The 24,056-nt window shown below is 49.0% G+C and overlaps 1 protein-coding gene across 1 annotated transcript in view; it reads left to right on the top strand.

The window, feature by feature from the left end:
- The first annotated feature begins 1,373 nt into the window (after positions 1-1,373).
- rrm1 (ribonucleotide reductase M1 polypeptide) overlaps positions 1,374-24,056 on the top strand; it is a 37,740-nt gene continuing 15,057 nt past the window's right edge. The window contains 12 exon segments of the mRNA XM_078205004.1: positions 1,374-1,510; positions 6,619-6,707; positions 7,703-7,880; positions 9,000-9,100; positions 9,460-9,519; positions 9,603-9,642; positions 10,379-10,541; positions 12,297-12,438; positions 14,540-14,623; positions 20,332-20,493; positions 21,141-21,220; positions 23,576-23,777. Coding sequence (XP_078061130.1) covers positions 1,492-1,510; positions 6,619-6,707; positions 7,703-7,880; positions 9,000-9,100; positions 9,460-9,519; positions 9,603-9,642; positions 10,379-10,541; positions 12,297-12,438; positions 14,540-14,623; positions 20,332-20,493; positions 21,141-21,220; positions 23,576-23,777 — 1,320 coding nt within the window. The 5' untranslated portion in view covers positions 1,374-1,491.

Genomic DNA, 24,056 nt, shown 5'->3' with positions numbered 1-24,056 from the left:
GAGACTCACGAACCCATGCTTGATGCGCATGGTCTAGCGATCTCTCCTCCGATGCAATAAAGAAGGTTTGCGGAGAAATCTGTCTCATCAGTTTTTGATCTGACTTCCGAAAGCGAATTCCACACAGGGTCTAGTTCCCCCGACTCACAGGGCCCACACTGCGGTCCCACCGACCTGGTGCCATGCCCTAACACTCTCGATAGGCTGAGGTTTGCGCGCTCCACTCTGATAGCTCCCGGGAGGGTGATGCAACCCACAAACGCTTGTCCCTTAAAGGGGTCGTGCCATCACACTGCAGGTGTGCGATAAAAAGAGAAAATGTTGGAAATTCTCAGCAGGTCGGGCAACATCTGTGGAACGAGGAACTGGAGTTTCAGACTGAGTATCATTCACCAGAACTAATAATGTATGAGAGAGTTCTCCTGGAGCTGCGCTCTGTCTGGTAGCCCAGGCTACGCCGTGCCCGTGTCTGGTAGCCCAGGCTACGCCGTGCCCGTGTCCGGTAGCCCAGGCTACGCCGTGCCCGGTAGCCCTGGCTACGCCGTGCCCGTGTCCGGTAGCCCAGGCTACGCCGTGCCCGTGTCCGGTAGCCCAGGCTACGCCGTGCCCGTGTCCGGTAGCCCTGGCTACGCCGTGCCCGTGTCCGGTAGCCCAGGCTACGCCGTGCCCGTGTCCGGTAGCCCTGGCTACGCCGTGCCCGTGTCCAGTAGCCCAGGCTATGATGTGCCAGTATGTTTGTGCCCGCTCTGGCTCTGCCAGGGGGATGTGAGGGCAGGAATGTTTGACAGTCTGTTGCAGTGCAGTTACTCCCATTTCTCTGGGGTTAGTTTGCAGACTGTGAGGGATATGTTCTCAGGTCTGACTGAATGGTGGAGCAGGTTAGAGGCTCTGGGCTCTTCCCCAGCTCCTGATGCTCCTCAGGTGTTACTGAGCCCTGGCCCACACCGCTTCTCCTTTGGGGGTTGCTCTGAACTCCAGCCGCAGGCTTCACCCGCATCACAAGGCCCAGCGCAGCCATGGCAACGGGCGGGCTGAGCTCTGATTGGTGGAGCGGGGCCCCGCCCTCACCCCATACTGATTGGCTGACCGGCAGGCGGGCGGTTCTGATTGGCTCAGGCGGGAAGGGGCGGGTCTCCGGGCGCTGATTGGCTGCGGAGCTGATTAATATTCCGGCGGGAAAAGCGCGCGCCGATTTAGCGTCAGAGAGAGAGACCCATTCAGCAGCCGGATCACCGCCAGGATCACCCAGAGACCGAGTGGATCACCCAGAGACAGACCCGCTCAGCCCGATACCGAGTGGATCACCCAGAGTCACCCCCAGGATCTCCCCGGACTCTGACTGGATCACTGCGAGACCAACTGGATCACCCGGAGTGTCACTAAATCATCCCCGCGATCTCTCTGACTCTGACTGGATCATCCAAGGATCGCCCCGAATCTCTCTCCTTCACCCCCGCGCCGGATCCTCCCGCCGGCTGAGCCCCAGCAGCCATGTTCGTCATCAAGAGAGGTACCGGCTGGACTCGGATTGGCCACTGGGGGCCCAGTGCTGTGCTGGGATTGGCCACTGGGGGGGGGGGGGGGGGGGAGTGCTGTGCTGGGAGTGGCCAGTTTTGGGGGGGGGCAGTGCTGTGCTGGGAGTGGTCAGTGGGGGGGGGGCCCAGCGCTGTGCTGGGATTGGCCAGTGGGGCCCAGCGCTGTGCTGGGATTGGCCAGTGGGGCCCAGCGCTGTGCTGGGATTGGCCAGTGGGGCCCAGCGCTGTGCTGGGATTGGCCAGTGGGGCCCAGCGCTGTGCTGGGATTGGCCAGTGGGGCCCAGCGCTGTGCTGGGATTGGCCAGTGGGGCCCAGCGCTGTGCTGGGATTGGCTACTGGGGGCCCAGTGCTGTGCTGGGATTGGCCAGCGGGGCCCAGCGCTGTGCTGGGATTGGCTACTGGGGGTTCTGTGCTGGGATTGGCCAGTGGGAATACACAGCGCTGTGCTGGGATTGGCCAGTGGGGCCCAGCACTGTGCTGGGATTGGCCAGTGGGGCCCAGCACTGTGCTGGGATTGGCCAGCGGGGCCCAGCGCTGGGATTGGCCACTGGGGGTCCTGTGCTGGGATTGGCCAGTGGGAATACACAGTGCTGTGCTGGGAGTGGCCAGTGGGGGGGGGGGGGGGGCACAGTGCTGTGCTGGGAGTGGCCAGTGGGAGGGCGCCCAGTGCTTGGGATTGGCCAGTGGGTTCTGGCTGCTGTGCTGGGTTTGATGTGGAGCTGCCGGTGTTGGACTGGGGTAAACACAGTAAGTTTTAACAAAACCAGGTTAAAGTCCAACAGGTTTATTTCCAACAGGTTTATTTGGTACCAAATGCTACCATTTGCATTTGCTACCAAATAAACCTGTTGGACTTTAACCTGCTGTTGTTAAAACTCTTACTGTGCTGGGTTTGGCCAGTGGGGCCCAGTGCTTTGCTGGGTTTGGCCAGTGGGGCCCAGTGCTGTGCTGGGATTGGCCAATGGGGCCCAGTGTTGTGCTGTTCTTTCACTCTTCCCTGGTCCAGGGCTGATCCCTGGCTTGGTGATACTGGTCAAGCGGGGGCATTGCCTGGCTATGGCCTTGCAGTTTGTGGCTGCGTACAGCACTGCTGCTGCTGCTGCGCCACATGGATGGCCAGTCTTGAGTTGCTAGATCTGTTCTGGTAGCACCGCGAAGCGCAATGGGGGTATCTCAATGTGAAGATGGTCTTCATCTCCACAAGGACTGTGTGGTGGTCACTCCTACCGATACTGTCAAGGACAGATATATCTCGCTGGCAAAGTTCCCCCACCCAGAGTATATTCTGTGCCCTTGTCACAGATGAGCAAGGGCAGTATGTGGTAATCAGCAGGCGGTTTCCTTGCTCATTTTTGGTCTGGTGCCAGGAGACATAATGGGGCCCAGAGTCGATTTTTGAGGATTCCAGAGCAACTTGTTGCTTCTATAAAACTGCCGCCACCTCTTTTTTTTTATTCGGTTGGTGATGTAGGTTGTTTCCCATCCCTAATCCCAAACTGAGTGTCTCACCCGGCCATTTCAGAGGGCATTTAAGCATCAACTACATTGCTGTGGCTCTGGAGTCACACATAGGACAGACTGAGCAAAGGTGGCAGATTTCCTTCGCTAAAGGACATTAGTGAACCAGATGGGTTTTTACAACAATCAACAATGGGTTTCATGGTCATCAGTAGACTTTTAATTCCACATTTTTACTGAATTCAAATTTTACCACCTGCCGTGGTGGGATTTGAACCTGGGTCCCCAGAACATTACCCTGGGTCTCTGGATCACTAACCCAGTGACAATACCATCACGCCACAATGTACCCAAGCATAGTGATGGTGGTGCCTGGATCGTTGTCTTGGATATGATTCTGTGACTATGTCAGGCTGTTGTTTGACGAGTCTGAGACAGCTCTCCCAATTTTGACACAAGTCCTCAGGTGTCAGTAAGGAGGACTTTGCAGAGTCGACAGGGCTGTTGTGGTGTTGTAGGTTCTGATGAAGCAGGTCCCCTGCTAGTCAGGGGCCCTGATCCCAGTAATCTGATGGATTGTCAGAGGGAAAGGTGATTTTTAGGCTGTAGTTATACATCCATGTTTAAGACAGTCCAGATTACCAGAGCCACTGAATGTGTAAATCTTCACCGCAGGAGTGATGTGTTCTCTGAGAATGCAACACACTCTCAGTTTAGAGTGATCGGTGATGTGATCAGCCCATGGTTCAGTACCCCAACCTGTCAACACATCATGGAGAGACAGAGATAGTGGAACCAAATCCATGATTCATTCAAATACAAGTTGGATATCTTTCAGGGAGTGACATGTTGCCGAGGGTGGGAGTAATTTGAGGCATGTCATGTGGTGAGGATCAGGGTGACTGGATAAATCTCTCCTCCACTCTGGGGGTGGGGGGCTTCCTCCCCTCATGTCTGGATCTGTTGATCGATGCTGGGATAACTCCCATCATTCGCATGTGACTGCCAGGGTGACAGAAGGTGAACTAAGTGGACTTTGGATCTGGTTAGCCGGCAGTTTCTCTGTCCCTGTCCTGGGGGGGCAGATTATCAATCTGGTGACTCCCATTGCTGAAACATTTTGTAATATTCAGGGGCTGGTGAAGGCACTGGGTGTTTGTGCTGTGTTAGAGGGTTAGGGTTCTTGCTGCTCTGCCGATTCCTGGGTTTATAACTTTCCCCACAGTGAGAACCGTTAATTGCTCCCTCTCGTTCTATCTATAATTTTTGTCTAAGATACTGGGATAAAGGGCGGTTATCCCGCTGTCGATTGCACACACCCACTGATTTATTTGCATGTCTTTTTAATATCTACTTGCAGTGTAGCGGCCCCTTCCCCAGCTCCATTGAATCGCCCGGGTGCAGCGTTTTATTTCCCGCGTTCTCTCTCTCTCCCGCCTGTGCAGGGTTTGAATTTGGCGCCGAAGCAGTTGGTTGTATCAGGCAGGGTGGGCCAATCGCACCCGGAACTGCACACAATGCATTTTAAACTGGGTCAAAGCCCGGGAAGCCGCACAGGCAAACTGACAGAGAGAGAGAGCAGAACCCTCCACACTGGGTGTCAAAGTGAAACATCCAGCCGATCCCACTGAGCTCGCAGCTTCCAGATAAAACTCCAGTAAACTCGGTCAGCCGTCACCGGGTAAGACGGGGCGTGGGGGGGGGGGGGGGGTATTGTTGAGAAGAGGGTCAGATAGGAGAGAGGATGTGAAAGAAAAGATGTTAACTTCTGACAGAATTGAAGACCATTCACTCTAAAACAAATGTCAGTAAGAGTAGTTTATATCCGCCTTTGTTGTACCTCTGAAAATGCAAAAGTGGTGAGATTGATCATGCAATTTTTAAACAGCACAAAGTGGAACTTTGTCTCATTAGACAACAGGTGGCAGGTCAGAGAATAGCTTTGATTTGATTTATTATTGTCACATGTATTAACATACAGTGAAAAATATTGTTTCTTGCGCACTATACAGACAAAGCATACCGTTCATAGAGAAGGAAAGGAGAGAGTGCAGAATGTAATGTTACAGTCATAGCTGGGGTGTAGAGAAAGATCAACTTAATGCAAGGTAAGTCCATACAAAACTGATGGCAGCAGGGAAGAAGCTGCTCTTGAGTCGGTTGGTACGTGACCTCAGACTTTTGTATCTTTTTCCCGAAGGAAGAAGGTGGAAGAAAGAATGTCCGGGGTGCGTGGGGTCCTTAATTATGCTGGCTGCTTTGCCGAGGTAGCGGGAAGTGTAGACAGAGTCAATGGATGGGAGGCTGGTTTGTGTGATGGATTGGGCTACATTCACAACCTTTTGTTGTTCCTTGCGGTCTTGGGTAGAGCAGGAGTCATACCAAGCTGTGATACAACCAGAAAGAATGCTTTCTATGGGGCATCTGTAAAAGTTGGTGAGAGTCGTAGCTGACATGCCAAATCTCCTTAGTGTTCTGAGAAAGTAGAGGTGTTGGTGGGCTTTCTTAACTATAGTGTCAGCATGGGGGGACCAGGACAGGTTGTTGGTGCTCTGGACACCTAAAATCTGAAGCTCTCAACCCTTTCTACTTCATCCCTGATATATCTGTGATGTTGGGCAAAGTTTGGGCGTTGTGATGTATCCTGCCTTGGATCTGCTGGCTAGGTGATTGGTACAGTACCCTGTGCTTGTGGCTTCACTCTGACCTTGGGTGAGGTGATTTCAAAATGTACCCGAAAAGGTGATGGGGGCAGATTGGAAAACTTTCCAAAGGGAATTGGTTAATTAAGGGGGGGGGGATGTGGGGCGGGGGGGGGGGGGGGGGGGGGCGGATTGGGCTATGGGGGAAGAGCAACTCGATTGACAGTCCTACAAAGAGGATGATCCGGGCCCAATGACATCCTCCAGAGGGGAGTAGTTCACAATATGTTTTTGGAGGAATGTATTAGGCAGGATTTATTTGGGGACTGGCACAGGATGGACAGAGTATTTATGTTAATGACCTAGAGAACGCAATTTCAAAATTTGTGGAACTTTCACAAAATTCTGAAATATTATGAATGTGAGGATGTTAGAGATAAACTTCAAATGATAAGCAGGCTGTTGGAATGGGTGGACAAGTGGCAGATGAATTAATTCCAGGAAGTGTGAAGTGCAGCGATATGATTTTTCCATTTTTTTCGAAGCCGATTTCTTTGTTTTTTGCAACTCTTTGATTTTTTGTAATGACTTTCTGTTCGATTTATTCCACTCTGCCATGACTGTACTTCCAAAATGCCAAACCTGCTATCCTCCACAGGACATTGCACTGGCTTACCTACTCGGAACCTGGGGGCTATCCAGGCCCTCCCATGATAGGAAGGGATTTGGTCTCTGGCCTGCTGGAATCTGAGGCCCCGGGGTCTTTAGTCCTATCCACTGGGGAGAAGGCAGGGGGATTAGCAGGGTAAATACTTGGGGTTACGTACGGGCATAGGTCTTGGGTAGAATTGTGGTCAGTGCAGACTCGATGGGCCGAATGGCCTCCTTCTGCACTGTCGGGATTCTATGATTCTAAATTCAAGTTATTGATGACTGCCTAATGTAAGATGAAGTGTTTAAACTTGAAACGTTTTGTTGTGCAGATGGTCGTCAGGAGCGAGTCATGTTTGACAAGATAACTTCCCGGATACAGAAACTGTGCTATGGCCTGAACCCTGATTTTGTGGATCCAGTGAGTGGCTTCTTAATCATTTTCTATTGTGATTGGCCTGAAACCATCATTAGGAAATAACTGATAGCTGATTCCGTGATTTGATGGTGTAAATATGCTGCCTGCAAGCTACTAAACCACATGGAGCATCCAGAGAAACTTGCATTTACGTAGCACCTTTCACAAGCTCAGGATATCCAAATGCACAAATAAGTACTTCTGACACACTGCTGGTGTTGCACGAACGTGTCTGCACAAAATCCAGGTTGTTGCAAAAGATCTCATGATCTTGTTTTGAAAAAGAGTAGAAGTTTCTCCACATGCACCCCCTCCAACCTCGCACACGCTCACTCGCACTCGTTCCCGCACACATGTTTTGCCAGCCTTTTTTGAATTACTTGTGAGCCTGTAATTCCCCATTACTTTCTGCATGACCATGTCTCAGCCAATTAGAGTTGACTTGCCAACCAATCACACGCTTTTCTCCTGTAGTATAAATTGTTGATTGTTTATAATTTGGCATTCTTGCATTTGTCCTGCTGAGTGCAAGATAAAAAGCTTTGACAGCAGTGTCTCTTTACAGCAATATTCAAGTTCTGTACTACACAACACACAAAATAGCAGGAGTTGGTCACCAGGCCTTTCCAGCCTGCCCCACCATTCAATACGACCCTGCCTGGTCTATGCCGGCTTCACTCCTTTGCCGTGCCATTTCCCCATAGCCCTCTATTCCTCGATCTATCAAATATTTATCCACCTCCACTTTCAATACTTCTAATGATACAACCTTCAATACCCTTTGGGGCAGAGAATTCCAGAGGTTCACCACTCTCGGTGAATGCTGCTTTGGCGAGGGAGCAGCAGGGGGTTGTTATTTGGGTGATCTGTGCCATTGAAGAAGTTGTTGCTTCTGTTAAAGTGAAAAATTAAACGTGTCTTGTGTGTTTTCAGCACCAACTGATGATTCAAAATTGTGCAATGTGTAACCTGCTGAAGTAGCTTTTATTGTTTTTTAGGCACAGATTACGATGAAGGTGATTCAAGGCCTGTACAGTGGCGTCACCACTGTCGAACTAGATACACTGGCCGCAGAAACAGCTGCAACCATGACCACCAAACATCCTGACTATGCCATTCTGGCTGCAAGGATTGCAGTCTCCAATCTCCATAAAGAAACCAAGAAAGTGTTCTGTGGTGAGTAATATTTGATGTAAACAAGAGAATCCTTTATCAGTGTGGCAACAACATAGATCTCAATGATTGTGCATTGTACTTTACATCTTAATCATTAATGGGACTGAGCACATGTACAGGCCAAGCTTCTGATTGCCGGACAATGTTATAATGCATTTGCATCAAACACTCTCAGGACAGGTACAGCACAGGGTTAGATACAGAGTAAAGCTCCCTCTACACTGTCCCATCAAACACTCCCAGGACAGATACAGCACGGGGTTAGATACAGAGTAAAGCTCCCTCTACACTGTCCCCATCAAACACTCCCAGGACAGATACAGCACGGGGTTAGATACAGAGTAAAACACCCTCTACACTGTCCCCATCAAACACTCCCAGGACAGGTACAGCACGGGGTTAGATACAGAGTAAAGCTCCCTCTACATTGTCCCCATCAAACACTCCCAGGACAGGTACAGCACGGGGTTAGATACAGAGTAAAGCTCCCTGTACACTGTCCCCATCAAACACTCCCAGGACAGGTACAGCACAGGGTTAGATACAGAGTAAAACACCCTCTACACTGTCCCCATCAAACACTCCCAGGACAGGTACAGCACGGGGTTAGATACAGAGTAAAGCTCCCTCTACATTGTCCCCATCAAACACTCCCAGGACAGGTACAGCACGGGGTTAGATACAGAGTAAAGCTCCCACGACACTGACCCCCATCAAACACTCCCAGGACAGATACAGCACGGGGTTATAGACAGAGTAAAGCTCCCTCTACACTGTCCCCATCAAACACTCCCAGGACAGGTACAGCACGGGGTTAGATACAGAGTAAAGCTCCCTCTACACTGTCCCCATCAAACACTCCCAGGACAGGTACAGCACAGGGTTAGATACAGAGTAAAGTTCTCTCTGCTTTGTTGAAGTGATATTTCTTAATATTCCTTTGTTAGCACCAGCAAGGTGGGACAAGGTTTGGTTTGATTTTGCAAACAAGTCATGTATTTGGTTTGAAATTGATGTAGCTGCTTTGAGTTGGATAACTAGTAGGTTACCCTTGTCACTAGTGGGTTTGGACCTGGTTTGGAGCAATCACATTTTCTCTGATACGGTTTTGTTTTGCAGAGGTCATGGAAGATTTGTTTAATTATGTGAACCCTCTTTCCAAAACTCACTCACCTATGATTTCCAAGGAAACCCTGGACATTGTACTGGAAAACAAAGATGTAAGTACTTTCCTGCTCTGGGTGGGGGAGGGCAGGAATTCTGGCTCCCTTTATACATTGAAGCTGCAATTAGTACAATGTTAGGGTGCTCAAACCGACGCAGCCCAGGGTTAATCCTGCATCTGTGCTAATTACAGCTGGGGCCTGTTATGGCTGCAGCAATTGGCCTCAGTAACCTCTGATTATGGAAGTCAGAATCCCTGATTTTGTTATCCAGTAACTGCATCTGGGTAACACAATGTTCACAAAGTACCAACATCTGCTGCGCTCTGGCGCAGAGTGCGTCTGTCGCACTGTGCGGCTTTTAGGACTTGGATGAATTCCAGAATTGTACTAAAGTGACTGTTCTTCTTGTTTAGCGCCTGAATTCTGCCATTATCTATGACCGGGACTTCTCTTACAATTACTTTGGATTCAAGGTGGGTTTTTTGATGAGGAGTTGCTCACTTTAATGCATTGCCTTTGTGTGTTGTTGGCTTACTCATAAAATATCTCTTTACAGACGCTGGAACGTTCCTATCTGCTAAAGATCAATGGGAAAGGTATGTGCAGTCTGCCGTTACCTCTTGCTGGTGGTTGCTGTGGAATAGTAGAGGTTGGACATCTCCCTTGATCTCCTTTTCTGAGGGCATGTTGGCGGTGCAGAGAGAGGGTCAGAGACCATCACTCCCCCCTGGAGCCAACATTTCAATCCTCTTGGCTGTTTGCTTTAATTGGTGCCTCTGGGACCTGGCTTCACATTGAGCCAGGGAGTGGGCTGATGACTGAACTCCCTTCATAGTGGAATGTGTCATCTCTCTATCCCCATGAGCCTGAGCTGGCAGAGCACCGGATTCATTCCCTTCACATGATAAACCTCTGAATAAGTCACAAAATGGAGGTTGGCAGCCCCAGTTTCATGTCAATTTTATTGTCTTTTTTTTTGTGTGTGTGGGAAGGTTTGTGCTGGGAATTCTACTCCATTGTGCATAGGAATATATGGGAGGCTGTTTAGTTTGGCTGAAGGACATTGGCTGCAGTGGTGTAGCATGGCTCTATTTCCTGCACCAGCCCTCTCGTGCCCTGCCCCATGATGCCGAGTTAATGTTTAGTGCTGAGCTCTCTCAGTCCTTGAAAATGGGATGTTTATTTGTCCAGTTAGTCTGAACACGGGGAGAACGTGTTCCCTAACACAGATCTTGCAATCCCATGGCAGCACTGGATTCACTGCCAGTTTCTTAATTCTGTTTCTACTGATCCGTAGCCGGGTAGTGTTTGATGCGGGCTCTTGTTTTTCAGTGGCGGAGCGTCCACAGCACATGCTTATGAGGGTTTCTGTTGGAATCCACAAGCATGACATTGATGCTGCCATTGAAACATACAACCTGCTGTCGGAGAGATGGTTCACTCATGCCTCTCCCACCCTGTTCAACGCTGGTACCAACAGGCCCCAACTATCTAGGTATGTTGTTCTCAACTTTGCCCCTCATTGTTTCCAAGCTCTGAACTCTTTTTGGGGCTTTCTTTCTTGTCATTGCTGTTCTCACCATTTGAAACCAAACCTCATCTCTGGAGCTTCTCTGCTTTCTCCTCCAATCTGTAAGCTTTTCTAAACCCCGTCTTGTCTCCTGATTACTGGATGGAGTTTTTGTGTTTTCCAAGCCTTCTCGGTCTCTACTGGACTTTAATTTTTCAAGGAGAGCTGAACCAGGGCACCTTGGTGCTGAGTTAATTCAGTGATTGATAAGTTAATGGTTATTGAGGCTGAGTTTCATTATTAGCATTTCGTACTTTGGAGTTTTGTAAGATTATTGAACGTGTCTGGACATTACTATGGGAAGATCTACATTAGCTAATTGACCAGACTCTCAGCCATGTGGTTGACATGTAACTGCTCCCTGACGTGGCCGAGCAGGCCATTCCACTGTCTCCAATTAATAAAAGGGACTGCAGTGTATTTGTTCTCAGGATAACTCGGGGTGGGCAACACAGTGACTTTACCATTGACATCAACACCTTGAGGATGAATAAAAAGAGACTAGGCCACTCAAAGACATAGTCAAGACATAATGGCTTGTCTGATAATATTGCTTCCAGCCTCTCTTACCTTGCCCCTCATCAACTCAGAATTAGACCTCCACCATGCCTTCCACCAACAATCTTCACAGTTTGAAATTAGTGCTTGGTGTTGGGCAAAAGCTAGTCCCTGATTCATCCCCCCCTCCCCCCCGTTACTGTGCGGGGTAGCCTGGACCAATTCATCTCTCCCCCCCCCCCCCGTTACTGTGCGGGGTAGCCTGGACCAATTCATCTCTCCCCCCCCCCCCCCCGTTACTGTGCGGGGTAGCCTGGACCGATTCATCTCTCCCCCCCCGTTACTGTGCGGGTAGCCTGGACCGATTCATCTCTCCCCCCCCCCCCCCCCCCCCCCCCCCCGTTACTGTGCGGGTAGCCTGGACCGATTCATCTCTCTCTCTCCCCCCCCCCCCCCCGTTACTGTGCGGGTAGCCTGGACCGATTCATCTCCCCCCCCGCCCCCCCCCCGTTACTGTGCGGGTAGCCTGGACCGATTCATCTCTCCCCCCCCCCCCCCGTTACTGTGCGGGTAGCCTGGACCGATTCATCTCCCCCCCCCCCCCCCCCCCCCCCGGTACTGTGCGGGTAGCCTGGACCAATGCTGTGGAGGCATGAGTGGGTGCAGACGTGATGGGCTGAATGACCTCCGTCTGCACTGTAGAGATTCTGAGTCCAATCCACACCATGGCAGCTGGGGAAATGTAACTTCAGTCAGTAGCTGTGGAATGAAATGGTGAAACTATAATACCGGACTGTCAGAAAACCCTATCTGATCCATATATAGTATGTTCTTTAGAGAAAGAAATCTGCTGCGCTTACACTGGCCAACACGTGACTCCACACCCCAGCAATGTAGTCGATTGTTAACTGCCCTCTGACATGACCGGGATAGCCACTCTTGTGTCAATCTGCTACAGAAAAAAGCACTGTGGGTGCACTTGCGGTTCAGGAGAGTCGAGAACAATTGGACCTGGGCAACAAATGATGGCCTTGCCAGTGACGCATGAATAGAAAACAAATCTAGATTTTATTGCACAGCTTGCCAATATTGAAGAGCAGACAATGGACTCTGGGTAAGGAAGAGCAAAACCTGCCTCCTTTCTCCCTTCTGTTCACCCACTGAACTGACTTTGTGTTGCAGCTGCTTTCTGCTGGCTATGAAGGATGATAGCATTGAGGGGATTTATGACACTCTGAAGCAGTGTGCTCTGATTTCCAAATCAGCCGGTGGGATTGGCGTTGCTGTGAGCTGTATCCGAGCCACAGGAAGCTACATTGCAGGGGTGAGTATGAAGAGCCAGGGGTTTGCACACTGGCGGGTGGGCTTTGGGCATCCACACTGCGAGAGGACACATAGCATTCAGCACATTACAGTACAAATATTCAACTCCTCTGTACTGTGTCGATGTTTCTGCTCCACACGAGCCTCTTCCTGCTCCTCTTCCTCTCATTGTATCAACATACCTTCCTCGAGTTTATCCAGCTTCCCCTGATATTCGCCTCAGTCATTCCACATGGCAGAAAGTTTCCCATTCTCACCATCCTCCGGGTAAAGACATTTCTCCTACAATCCCTGTGATTTATTAAGTTTAAGTTTATTTATTAGTGTCACAAGTAGGCTTGCATTAACACTGCAATGAAGTTACTGTGGAAAAACCTCTAGTCACCACACTCTGGCACCTGTTCGGGTACACTGAGGGAGAATTTAGCATGGCCAATGCACCTAACCAGCACGTCTTTTGGACTGTGAGTCTGCACCAACAACAATTCCACCCAGTCCCTATTCCCACAACCCCATGTATTTACACTGCTAATCCTCTTGACACTAAGTGGCAATTTAGCATGGCCAATCAGCCTAACCTGCACATCTTTGGAGTGTGAGAGGAAACCGGAGAACCCAGGAGAAACCCTCGCAGACACGAGGAGAACGTGCAGACTCCACACAGACAGTGACCCAAGCCGGGAATCGAACCTGGGTCCCTGGCGCACTGAGGCAGCAGTGCTAACCACTGTGCCACCCATGGCTATTAGTGGCTATCTTGTATGTATGGCCACTAGTTCTTATTGCCCACGAATGTGCAAACATCGTTTCTCCATCAACCTCATTAAGCACCTTAAAATTAAAGACCTCAATCAAGTCACTTTCTTTAAAGAGCTGTCATCCCTGAACAGAAATTAAATTATAAATTGTCGGATGTTTTGCACAGGTCCTTGTTTGTTTTATAATATTCAGATCATTCGAGTCTCTCCCCTTTAGTGTTTTGTTCATCACAATATTGTTTGGTTTAGTGTAGTTATGAAAAGGAGCAATGATTGGTGACGATCTCCTGTGCTGCCATAACTTCCAGGGCTCTGGGCCAAGCACTGGAAAATGGGATTCATGCAGTAAGATCTTTGTTGGCCAGTGTGTACATGATGGGCTGAATGGCTGCCTGTGCTGTACATAGAAAGAAAGAAATACATAGAAACCCTACAGTGCAGAAAGAGGCCATTTGGCCCATCGAGTCTGCACCGACCACAATCCCACCCAGGCCCAACCCCATATCCCTACTAATTTTACCCGCTAATCCCCCTCACCTACGCATCTCAGGACACTAAGGGGCAATTTTAGCATGGTCAATCAACCTAACCCACACATCTTTGGACTGTGGGAGGAAACCGGAGCACCCGGAGGAAACCCACGCAGACACTAGGAGAATGTGCAAACTCCACACAAGCTGGGAATCGAACCCAGGTCCCTGGAGCTGTGAAGCAGCAGTGCTAACCACTGTGCTCTGAATCATGTCTCTGAATCTTCACTGAAATTGGCTCTCTTCGAGTTGATGTGGCCAGCTCTACACAAACGTGGGGGAAATATCCTCTGACTAAAAACACTTGGACTGGAATCCTAAGGGAGCTGGAGGAATATTTAGTTGCCCCTAGTGGAATGAAATGCTGACTGTATCCTAATCTCGAGTCCTGTTCACCCATCGCCCCTGTGCTGGCTGACCTACAGTGACTCCGAGACAGAAACGGTGGTTTTAAAATCCCCACCTTTGTTTTTAAATCTCCCCCGCCAATAAAATCTCTGTGACCTCCTCCAGTTCTCCACCCTTCTGAGATCTTTGCACGACTCCAGTTTTGTACTTTTGTGTAAATCCGATTTTAATTATTAACCATTGGCAGCCGTGCCTTCAGCTGCCTGGGGCCCAAACTCTGGAATTCACCCCCTAACCCCCTCCATCTCTCCCTTTGACCAAGCTTCACCCATTCTAATCTCTCCTATGTGTTGAATATTTGTGTGATGGTGCTTCTGTCAAGTGCCTCAACATTACTAGATTAAAGGCGCTATATAAATACAAAACATTGTTGTACATATGGTAACAGCTCCTCTTATTGTTTCAGACCAATGGAAACAGTAACGGCCTTGTCCCAATGTTGAGGGTTTACAATAACACAGCTCGTTATGTGGACCAGGGTGGGAACAAGGTGAGTATGTTAATGTAGATCTGTTTACTGTAGGTACAAAGCACTCCAGTTCTGAAGCCAAAGACACAGTACAGTGGGTTCTGGCCATTAGAAAGCATAATGTGGAATGCTGGAGACACACAGCAGATCTGGCAGCATCTGTGGAGGGAAATAGTTACTGTTTCAAGTTGTTAGCCTCTCACAGGAACTGGAAGAAGTGGAGGATGGAACAGTTTATATGCAAATGTGGAGATGGTGATGGGTGGAGGAAAGATGTCGCCTCTGCGATTGTGGCAGAACTTTTCCTGTTTTTCCAGCTCTATTTGGTTTGCCCGAGATTTTACAGTTCGAGCTAGACAATTCAGGAGTGAGAGCAGGAGCTAGTGTTTGATACGAGCTGCAGTGGGAACCTGTGAAGCCTGGGTACTGAGGCTCTGAAATCTTCCAAAGACAAGACTGATGCTTTTTTTAAAATATGGAGACATGTCAAATCGAGTTCAGGGGGCTGAATACTTAATCCTGATTGGAGTTGTTGTACATAAATATTAGGCTGAGCAGGAGGAAGCTATTTGGTTTCTCGAGCCTGCTCTGCCATTCAATAAGATCATGGCTGATCTGATTGTGGCCTTAACTCCACCTCCTTCCAAACTTTCCTTTACCACTCTCGCTCTCTCTCTTTCCCACCCCCCACCCCCACCAAAACACATGACTGCCTTGCAGATGTAGAACAATCTGTCTCACTCGGCCTTGAGTGAGCCAGCCTCCATTGCTCCCTGGAACAGAATTCCACAGACTAACCACTCAGAGGAGAAATTTCTCCTAATCTCGGTACTAAATGAGAGACCATTTTATTTTAAACCGTACAGCCTAGTTGTAGATTCCCCCGGCAGTGGCAGTATCTGTCCTATCCATAGAACATAGAACAGTACAGCACAGAACAGGCCCTTCGGCCCACGATGTTGTGCCGAGCTTTATCTGAAACCAAGATCAAGCTATCCCACTCCCTACCATCCTGGTGTGCTCCATGTGCCTATCCAATAACCGCTTAAATGTTCCTAAAGTGTCTGACTCCACTATCACTGCAGGCAGTCCATTCCACACCCCAACCACTCTCTGCGTAAAGAACCTACCTCTGATATCCTTCCTGTATCTCCCACCACGAACCCTATAGTTATCCAGTTGTAGATTCTCCTGGCAGTGGCAGTATCTGCCCTATCCAGCCCCCTCGGAATAAGAATACAAAACTAGTTTTAATCTGCAGTCTTTGCTGAGTTATCTGGTGTTTGTCACATCAGTAACTAGCGACTACAATCACTCTCCGGTTTGAGAGATAAAGTTTAAAAGTTTATTAGTCACAAGTAAGGCTTACATTAACACTGCAAAGAAGTTACCGTGAAATTCCCCTAGTTGCTACAGTCCGGCACCTATTCGGGCCAATGCACTTAACCAGCACGTCTTTCAGAATGCGGGAGGAAACCGGAGCACCCGGAGGAAACCCATGCAGACATGGGGAGAACGTGCAGACTCTGCACAGACAGTCACCTAAGCCGGGAATCAAACTCTGGTCCCTGGCGCTGTGAAGCAGCAGTGCCAACCATTGTGCTACCGTGCCGCCCCATGCTGTGCCGATGGTTTGCGGAGGGGGAGGGGGGGGGGCGGGGGGTTGATGGTGTGTGTGTGTGGAGGGATGGGGGATGGTTGTATATTGTCATGGGAGTGTGCATGGAGTTGCCTTTTAAGTATATGTTTCTACATCTGCCGTTAAATAGTCCTTTCTACAGCTTCGTACGAGTGGCCACTCTGAGTTGTAGATTTTCTGAAGCTTCAGAGTAAGTGGTATCTGTTTGCATTTGGAAAGTGGGGAAAGGTCTGTGGAGCACCAACTCCAACCCAAAGCAATGGAGAACATTGTCACTGAAGAAGCTGTCAGTGCCAGTCCGCACTGGACAGCGAGGCTGCCATAGCCGAGCTCAACAAGGTACAAGGCCATTGACCACCTTGCCAGTAGTAAAGCCCCAGGAAATATCGACATTCCAAATCAGAGTGGAAAGCCAGCACTGCTGCGGCGTCTCCATGAACCTCTGTCTCTGTTGGGAGGAGAAGTTGGTGCCTCAAGACGATGACTATCCAAAAATCGTCACCTTGTACAAAACATGGGGGGAATTTCAGGGACAGCAACAATTACTGTCTCCTCGGTAAGTATTGTGAGCGAGTCTTTGCTGGCGGTGCTCTGACCAAATTGCAGACCCTGGCATCACACATCTGCCCTGAATCTGTGTGGCCTCAGCGCTGGCTGTTCGAAGGTCATATAATTTTCTAATTTCAGCAGTTACAGGAGAAGTGCCGCAAACAGCGCGCACCACACTACAGGGCCTTTGATCTCGTTAGCTGAGACGGACTCTTCTAACTGCTGTGGAAAATAGGTTACCCACCTGAACATCTGTCTGTGGAAAAATGCACCATTTTGCCCGTTACAATGAAGATGCATCAAATGCCATCAAGATCAGCAATAGGGGTAAAGCAAGGCTGCGGCCTGGTGCCAACTCGCGCATACTCTTCTCTGTGCCGCTAGTGTAGGTTTCTGAATGAGTGTCTGCTGCATACCAGAGCTGATGACAAGCTGTTCAACTTGGTGAGGCAGTACATATCGAGACCAAAGTGCATAATGTCTTGGTCTGCGAGTTGTTTGCTGATGGTGCCACACTGACATCACATCCTCATAGTTCACCTGCAGCAACTTGAAGCTTGGTTCTCCCAGATGTACGAGGAGTTTGGACAGACAACTAACATCAAGAAGACCAAATTTATTGGCCAGGACTAGTAACTTGAGAGACCTCAAATAAGGTAGTTGAATATAAGAACTAGGAGCCATCTGGCCCCTCGAGCCTACTCCGCCATTCAATAAGATCATGGGTGATCTTTTCATGGACTCAGCTCCACTTACCCGCCCACTCACCATAACCCTTAATTCCTTTACTGTTCAAAAATCTATCTATCCTTGCCTTGAGGTAGCCTCAACTGCTTCACTGCGCAGGGAATTCCACAGATTCACAACCCTTTGTGTGAAGAAGTTCCTCGTTAACTCAGTCCTAAATCTGCTGCCCCTTATTTTGAGGCCATGCCCCCTAGTTCTAGTTTCACCTGCCAGTGGAAACAGCTTCTCTGCTTCTATCTTATTTATTCCCTTCGTAATCTTATATGTTTCTATAAGATGTCCCCTCATTCTTCTGAATTCGAATGAGTATAGCCCCAGTCTATTCAGTCTCTCCTCATAAGCCAACCCTCTCAACTCCAGAATCAACCAAGTGAATCTCCTCTGCATCCCCTCCAGTGCCAGTATATCCTTTCTCAAGTAAGGAGACCAAAACTGTTCACAGTACTCCAGGTGTGGCCTCACCAGCACCTTATACAGCTGCAACATAACCTCGCTGTTTTTAAATTCCATCCCTCTAGCAATGAAGGACAAAATTCCATTTGCCTTCTTAATTACCTGCTGCACCTGCAAACCAACTCCTTGAGATTCCTGCACAAGGACACCCAGGTCCCTCTGCACAGCAGCATGCTGCAATTTTTTACCATTTAAATAATAGTCCATTTTGCTGTTATTCCTACCAAAATGGATGACCTCACATTTACCAACATTGTACTCCATCTGCCAGACCCTCGCCCACTCACTTAGATTATCTATATCCCTTTGCAGACTTTCAGTGTCCTCTGCACACTTTGCTCTGCCACTCATCTTTGTGTCATCTGTGAATTTTGACACATTACACTTGGTCCCCAACTCCAAATCATCTATGTAAATCGTAAACAATTGCGGTCCCAACACTGATCCCTGAGGCACACCACTAGTCACTGATCGCCAACCAGCAAACACCCATTTACCCCAACTCTTTGCTTTCTGCTAGTTAACCAATCCTCTATCCATGCTAATACATTACCCATAACACCGTGCACCTTTATCTTATGTAGCAGTCTTTGGTGCGACACCTTGTCGAATGCCTTCTGGAAATCCAGATACACCACATCCCCAGGTTCCCCATTGTCCACTGCACATGTAATGTTCTCAAAGAATTCCACCAAATTAGTCAAACATGACCTGCCCTTTATGAACCCATGCTGCGTCTTCCCAATGGGACAATTTATATCCAGATGTCTCGCTATTTCTTCCTTGATGATAGATTCAAGCATTTTCCCTACTACAGAAGTTAAGCTAACCGGCCTATAGTTACCCGCCTTTTGTCCACCTCCTTTTTTAAACAGTGGTGTCACATTTGCTGTTTTCCAATCTGTGGGAACCACCCCAGAGTCCAGCGAATTTTGATAAATTACCACTAGTGCATTTGCTATTTCCCCAGCCATCTCTTTTAGTTCCCTGGGATGCATTCCATCAGGGCCAGGAGACTTGCCCACCACTACCTCTTTTGTGATAATAGTTTCTAGGTTCTCACCTGCCGTAGCCTTCCTGTCATCAATTTTTGGCATGTTATTTGTGTCTTCCACTGTGAAGACTGACACAAAATACCTGTTCAATACATTGTTTAAAGAATGCGCTTCTTTATATAAATGACCAAGTTTAACAATAGCTAACTTAGCAGAACAGTAATAACAAAGAAAACAGGAGAACTAGTAAAACAAGTTTCACTTACAGAACACCCTCTTACAGACTGAAAAGCCCTCCAAAGCCTGCACATGCTCAGAACCCTCAACATACTCCAGTAAAACAATTGCATAGGCGAAAGGCTAATAAGAACACTCTCTGTACTCAAAATTACTCTCTGTAACAATGCCACATAGACTCCCTCTTCCATCAACATCCACAGCTTCACTCTGGGAGTGGCCAACAGCTTCACACACCGTGGATTGTACAACTTTCACCAATCCACCCCTTGATGCTGAAATCAGCACCGGGATTGCCACGTTGAGAGGTTGAGTGTGGACCCAGCAGCAAGCTAACTGAAAACACCAAGTTCCATGTGTACCAGGCTTGCATTCTCAGCACCCGCCTTTACAGCAGTGAAGCCACTCACACGAGGTAAGAAAAGCATCCGAACAGCTTCCACCTCTGCTGCCTCGGATGAACACTGGGCAGCTGACAAGGCAGAGTGCCGAGAATGGAAATGCACCAGCGTGCAGGGATCCCCAGCATGTCTGCTCTCTCGATTCAACGACAACTCTGATGGCTGGATGGCATGAGCTTTTCACAGTAACTTCATTGCAGTGTTAACGTAAGTCTACTTGTGACACTAATAATTAAACTTAAACTGAATGGATGACGGCCATGGACGAATGGATATTTTGTGAATGGGAAGTCCTTGCTGTTGCCTGGAGACGAGCAGTCAGGAAAGGTGTGGGAAAAGCAGAGGACAAAAATGACCAGACGGTGGAATTGAGAATTTGACCGTGGGTCAATGCTATTTAGCAGTGCCATCTGTGGAAGTGTTTGTTACTCGTGAGTCAGCCTCTACGATGTTCGATCCAGAAGTGACGCACACCTTGAGAGTAGTCCCTTCTCTCCTGAGGTGGTTGGGTGCCGACTAGTAATTTGTACCGATTTATGAATAGGGAGGCTTTGAGCTGTAGCTTAAATGAAGCTTCGGGATAAATGTAAGTCCTTGTTTGTGTCCAGAAACTGGTTCAGGAGGTTTGAGGGGGGTAATGTGTAGTGTACCTTTCCCATTGGCGATGACAGAGCTAAGCTGAGCATCTGCTGTGCTGTTTTGCTGCAGAGACCCGGGGCCTTTGCCATTTACCTGGAACCCTGGCACATGGATATCTTTGACTTCTTGGAGCTAAAAAAGAACACTGGGAAAGAGGAGCAGCGAGCCCGTGATCTCTTCTATGCTCTTTGGATTCCAGATCTCTTCATGAAGCGTGTCGAGAACAACCAGGTAATCCCATCGAGATGATAGTCAGGGACCTGCGGTGTGGCACCCACAACTGTACACAATACTGCAGCTGAGGTCTAACTAATGTTTTGTATAAGTTCAGTATAACCTCCTTGCTCTTGTACTCTATGCCCCTATTAATAAAGTGCAGAATACTATGTGCTTTATTAACAGCTCTGTCCACCTATCCTGATTAATTTAATTTAATTTGGTTGATAATTGCTTTCTAATATTTTGATTGAGGAATAATTAATAGTGAGAACTCCCCTGCTCTTTAATTAGTGACCCAGGAACCCTTGACATCCCCAAGGGAGCAGGCAGGGGCTCCAGTTTAAAGAGTAATTTGAAAGACGACACCTCTGGCGGTGCAGTGCTCCCTCGGTACTGCCTCGACCATAAGGGTGTGCTCTCTCATTGCTGACCCCCTACCCCAACCTGACAGTGCTGTGTTCCCTCAGTTGGTGGGAGGTCAGTTTGGGTTGTGTGCTCAAGTCTGGAGTGGGACCCGAACCCACAACTTTGAGCATCTTGACACACCCTGAGCAGAGCAGGCTGGAGTTGGTCAGATTGGAACAGGGAAATAGTATTTGAGTTGTAGTGGAATGAATCAGCTCCTTTCCGTATTGAACTCATTGCTCTGCTTTTTGCAGGATTGGTCCCTGATGTGTCCCCACGATTGTCCAGGCCTGGATGAAACTTGGGGAGAAGAGTTTGAGACTCTGTACGAAAGGTAAGTAGACACCTCAGCCAGGAAAGAGAAGATCTAGCTAGGTTTAAAATATCTGAAACAATGACTTGGCATTTCAATCACTGGGGGTACAGTACTGGTGGGGACGGGTCTGTCACTGTATAACACTGGGGTACAGTACTGGTGGGGACGGGTCTGTCACTGTATAACACTGGGGTACAGTACTGGTGCGGTCAGGTCTGTCACTGTATAACACTGGGGTACAGTACTGGTGGGGACAGGTGTGTCACTGTGTAACACTGGGGTACAGTACTGGTGGGGACAGGTCTGTCTCTGTATAACACTGGGGTACAGTACTAGTGTGGATGGGTCTGTCACTGTATAACAATGGGGTACAGTACTGGTGGGGACAGGTCTGTCACTGTGTAACACTGGGGTACAGTACTGGTGGGGACGGGTCTGTCTCTGTATAACACTGGGGGACAGTACTGGTGGGGACGGGTCTGTCACTGTATAACACTGGGGTACAGTACTGGTGGGGACAGGTCTGTCACTGTAACACTGGGGTACAGTACTGGTGGGGATGGGTCTGTCACTATAACATTGGGGTACAGTACTGGTGGGGACAGGTCTGTCACTGTAACACTGGGGTACAGTACTGGTGGGGACGGGTCTGTCTCTGTATAACACTGGGGTACAGTACTGGTGGGGATGGGTCTGTCACTATAACACTGGGGTACAGTACTGGTGGGGACAGGTCTGTCACTGTAACACTGGGGTACAGTACTGGTGGGGACGGGTCTGTCACTGTATAACACTGGGGTACAGTACTGGTGGGGACAGTTCTGTCACTGTATAACACTGGGGTACAGTACTGGCGGGGACGGGTCCATCACTGTATAACACTGGTACAGTACTGGTGGGGGCGGGTCTGTCGCTGTATAACACTGGGGTTCAGTACTGGTGGGGACGGTTCTGTCACTGTATAACACTGGGGTACAGTACTGGCGGGGACGGATCCATCACTGTATAACACTGTGGTACAGTACTGGTGGGGGCGGGTCTGTCGCTGTATAACATTGGGGTACAGTACTGGTGGGACAGGCCTGTCACTGTATAACACTGGGGTACAGTACTGGTGGGGATGGGTCTGTCACTGTATTAACACTGGGGTACAATACTGGTGGGGACGGGTCTGTCAGTGTATTAACACTGGGGTACAGTACTGGTGGGGACGGGTCTGTCAGTGTATTAACACTGGGGTACAGTACTGGTGGGGACGGGTCTGTCACTGTATTAACACTGGGGTACAGTACTGGTGGGAACGGGTCTGTCAGTGTATTAACACTGGGGTACAGTACTGGTGGGGACGGGTCTGTCACTGTATTAACACTGGGGTACAGTACTGGTGGGAACGGGTCTGTCAGTGTATTAACACTGGGGTACAGTACTGGTGGGGACGGGTCTGTCACTGTATTAACACTGGGGTACAGTACTGGTGGGAACGGGTCTGTCAGTGTATTAACACTGGGGTACAGTACTGGTGGGGACGGGTCTGTCACTGTATTAACACTGGGGTACAGTACTGGTGGGAACGGGTCTGTCAGTGTATTAACACTGGGGTACAGTACTGGTGGGGATGGGTCTGTCACTGTGTAACACTGGGGTACAGTACTGGTGGGGACGGGTCTGTCACTGTATTAACACTGGGGTACAGTACTGGTGGGAACGGGTCTGTCAGTGTATTAACACTGGGGTACAGTACTGGTGGGGACGGGTCTGTCACTGTAACACTGGGGTACAGTACTGGTGGGGATGGGTCTGTCACTGTATAACACTGGGGGTACAGTACTGGTGGGGACAGGTCTGTCACTATAACACGGGTACAGTACTGGTGGGGACGGGTCTGTCACTGTATAACACTGGGGTACAGTACTGGTGGGGACGGGTCTGTCACTATAACATTGGGGTACAGTACTGGTGGGGACAGGTCTGTCACTATAACATTGTGGTACAGTACTGGTGGGGACGGGCCTGTTGCTGTATAACACTGGGGTACAGTACTGGTGGGGACGGGCCTGTCACTGTATAACACTGAGTCCAGATCTGCATGGACCATAGCACAATTTTGCTATTGAATAAATTTGGATAGAAATAATAACATTTAACAGGTTGTTTAGTTACCGCCTATGGTTTGTTTCTTAGGCCCATGTGTCCACACTGTTCACTAATCCCTTGATTTCCTTTGCCCTGCACCCCTTCCTTCACCCACCTCGCTAACCTGTTGTAGGCTTGTTTCTGTATTGGTTTAAATGGGCTATGATGCTGGTCTGAACAGTAACCAGTGGATGTATTTAAATATCAGACTGTGTACCAACCAGCCTTCCCTTCTGGCAGGTATGAGAAAGAGGGACGTGCACGCAAAGTGGTGAAGGCCCAGCAGCTGTGGTACGCAGTCATCGAGTCGCAGACAGAGACGGGAACTCCTTACATGCTGTATAAAGATGCCTGCAATAGGAAGAGTAACCAGCAGAATCTCGGCACCATCAAAAGCAGCAACCTGTGCACTGAGATTGTGGAATACACCAGTAATGATGAGGTGAGCTTTGAGCATATACCACCCTGTTAATTTGTGCAAAGCTGATCAAACCCCAACAGAAAACTGGTTACAATCACTGCGGCATCAGCACGTGTTTACCATTAAACTTGCATTTCTGTCAAGCTTTGCAGCCAATGATGTGCCTTTTGAAGGATAGTCACTGCTGTAATGTAGGGAACGCAGCAGCCAATTTGTGCACAGCAAGACCCTATGAACAGCACTCAAATAATGACCAGGTAATCTGTGTTCAGGACGTTACTTGAGGGTAAATGTTACCTC

This window comes from Mustelus asterias, unplaced genomic scaffold, assembly GCF_964213995.1.
Source record: "Mustelus asterias unplaced genomic scaffold, sMusAst1.hap1.1 HAP1_SCAFFOLD_539, whole genome shotgun sequence".
NCBI classification, from domain to species: Eukaryota; Metazoa; Chordata; class Chondrichthyes; order Carcharhiniformes; family Triakidae; genus Mustelus; species Mustelus asterias.
The sequence above is the reverse complement of the archived record's forward strand: the minus strand, read 5'-3'. Positions and strand labels throughout refer to the sequence as shown.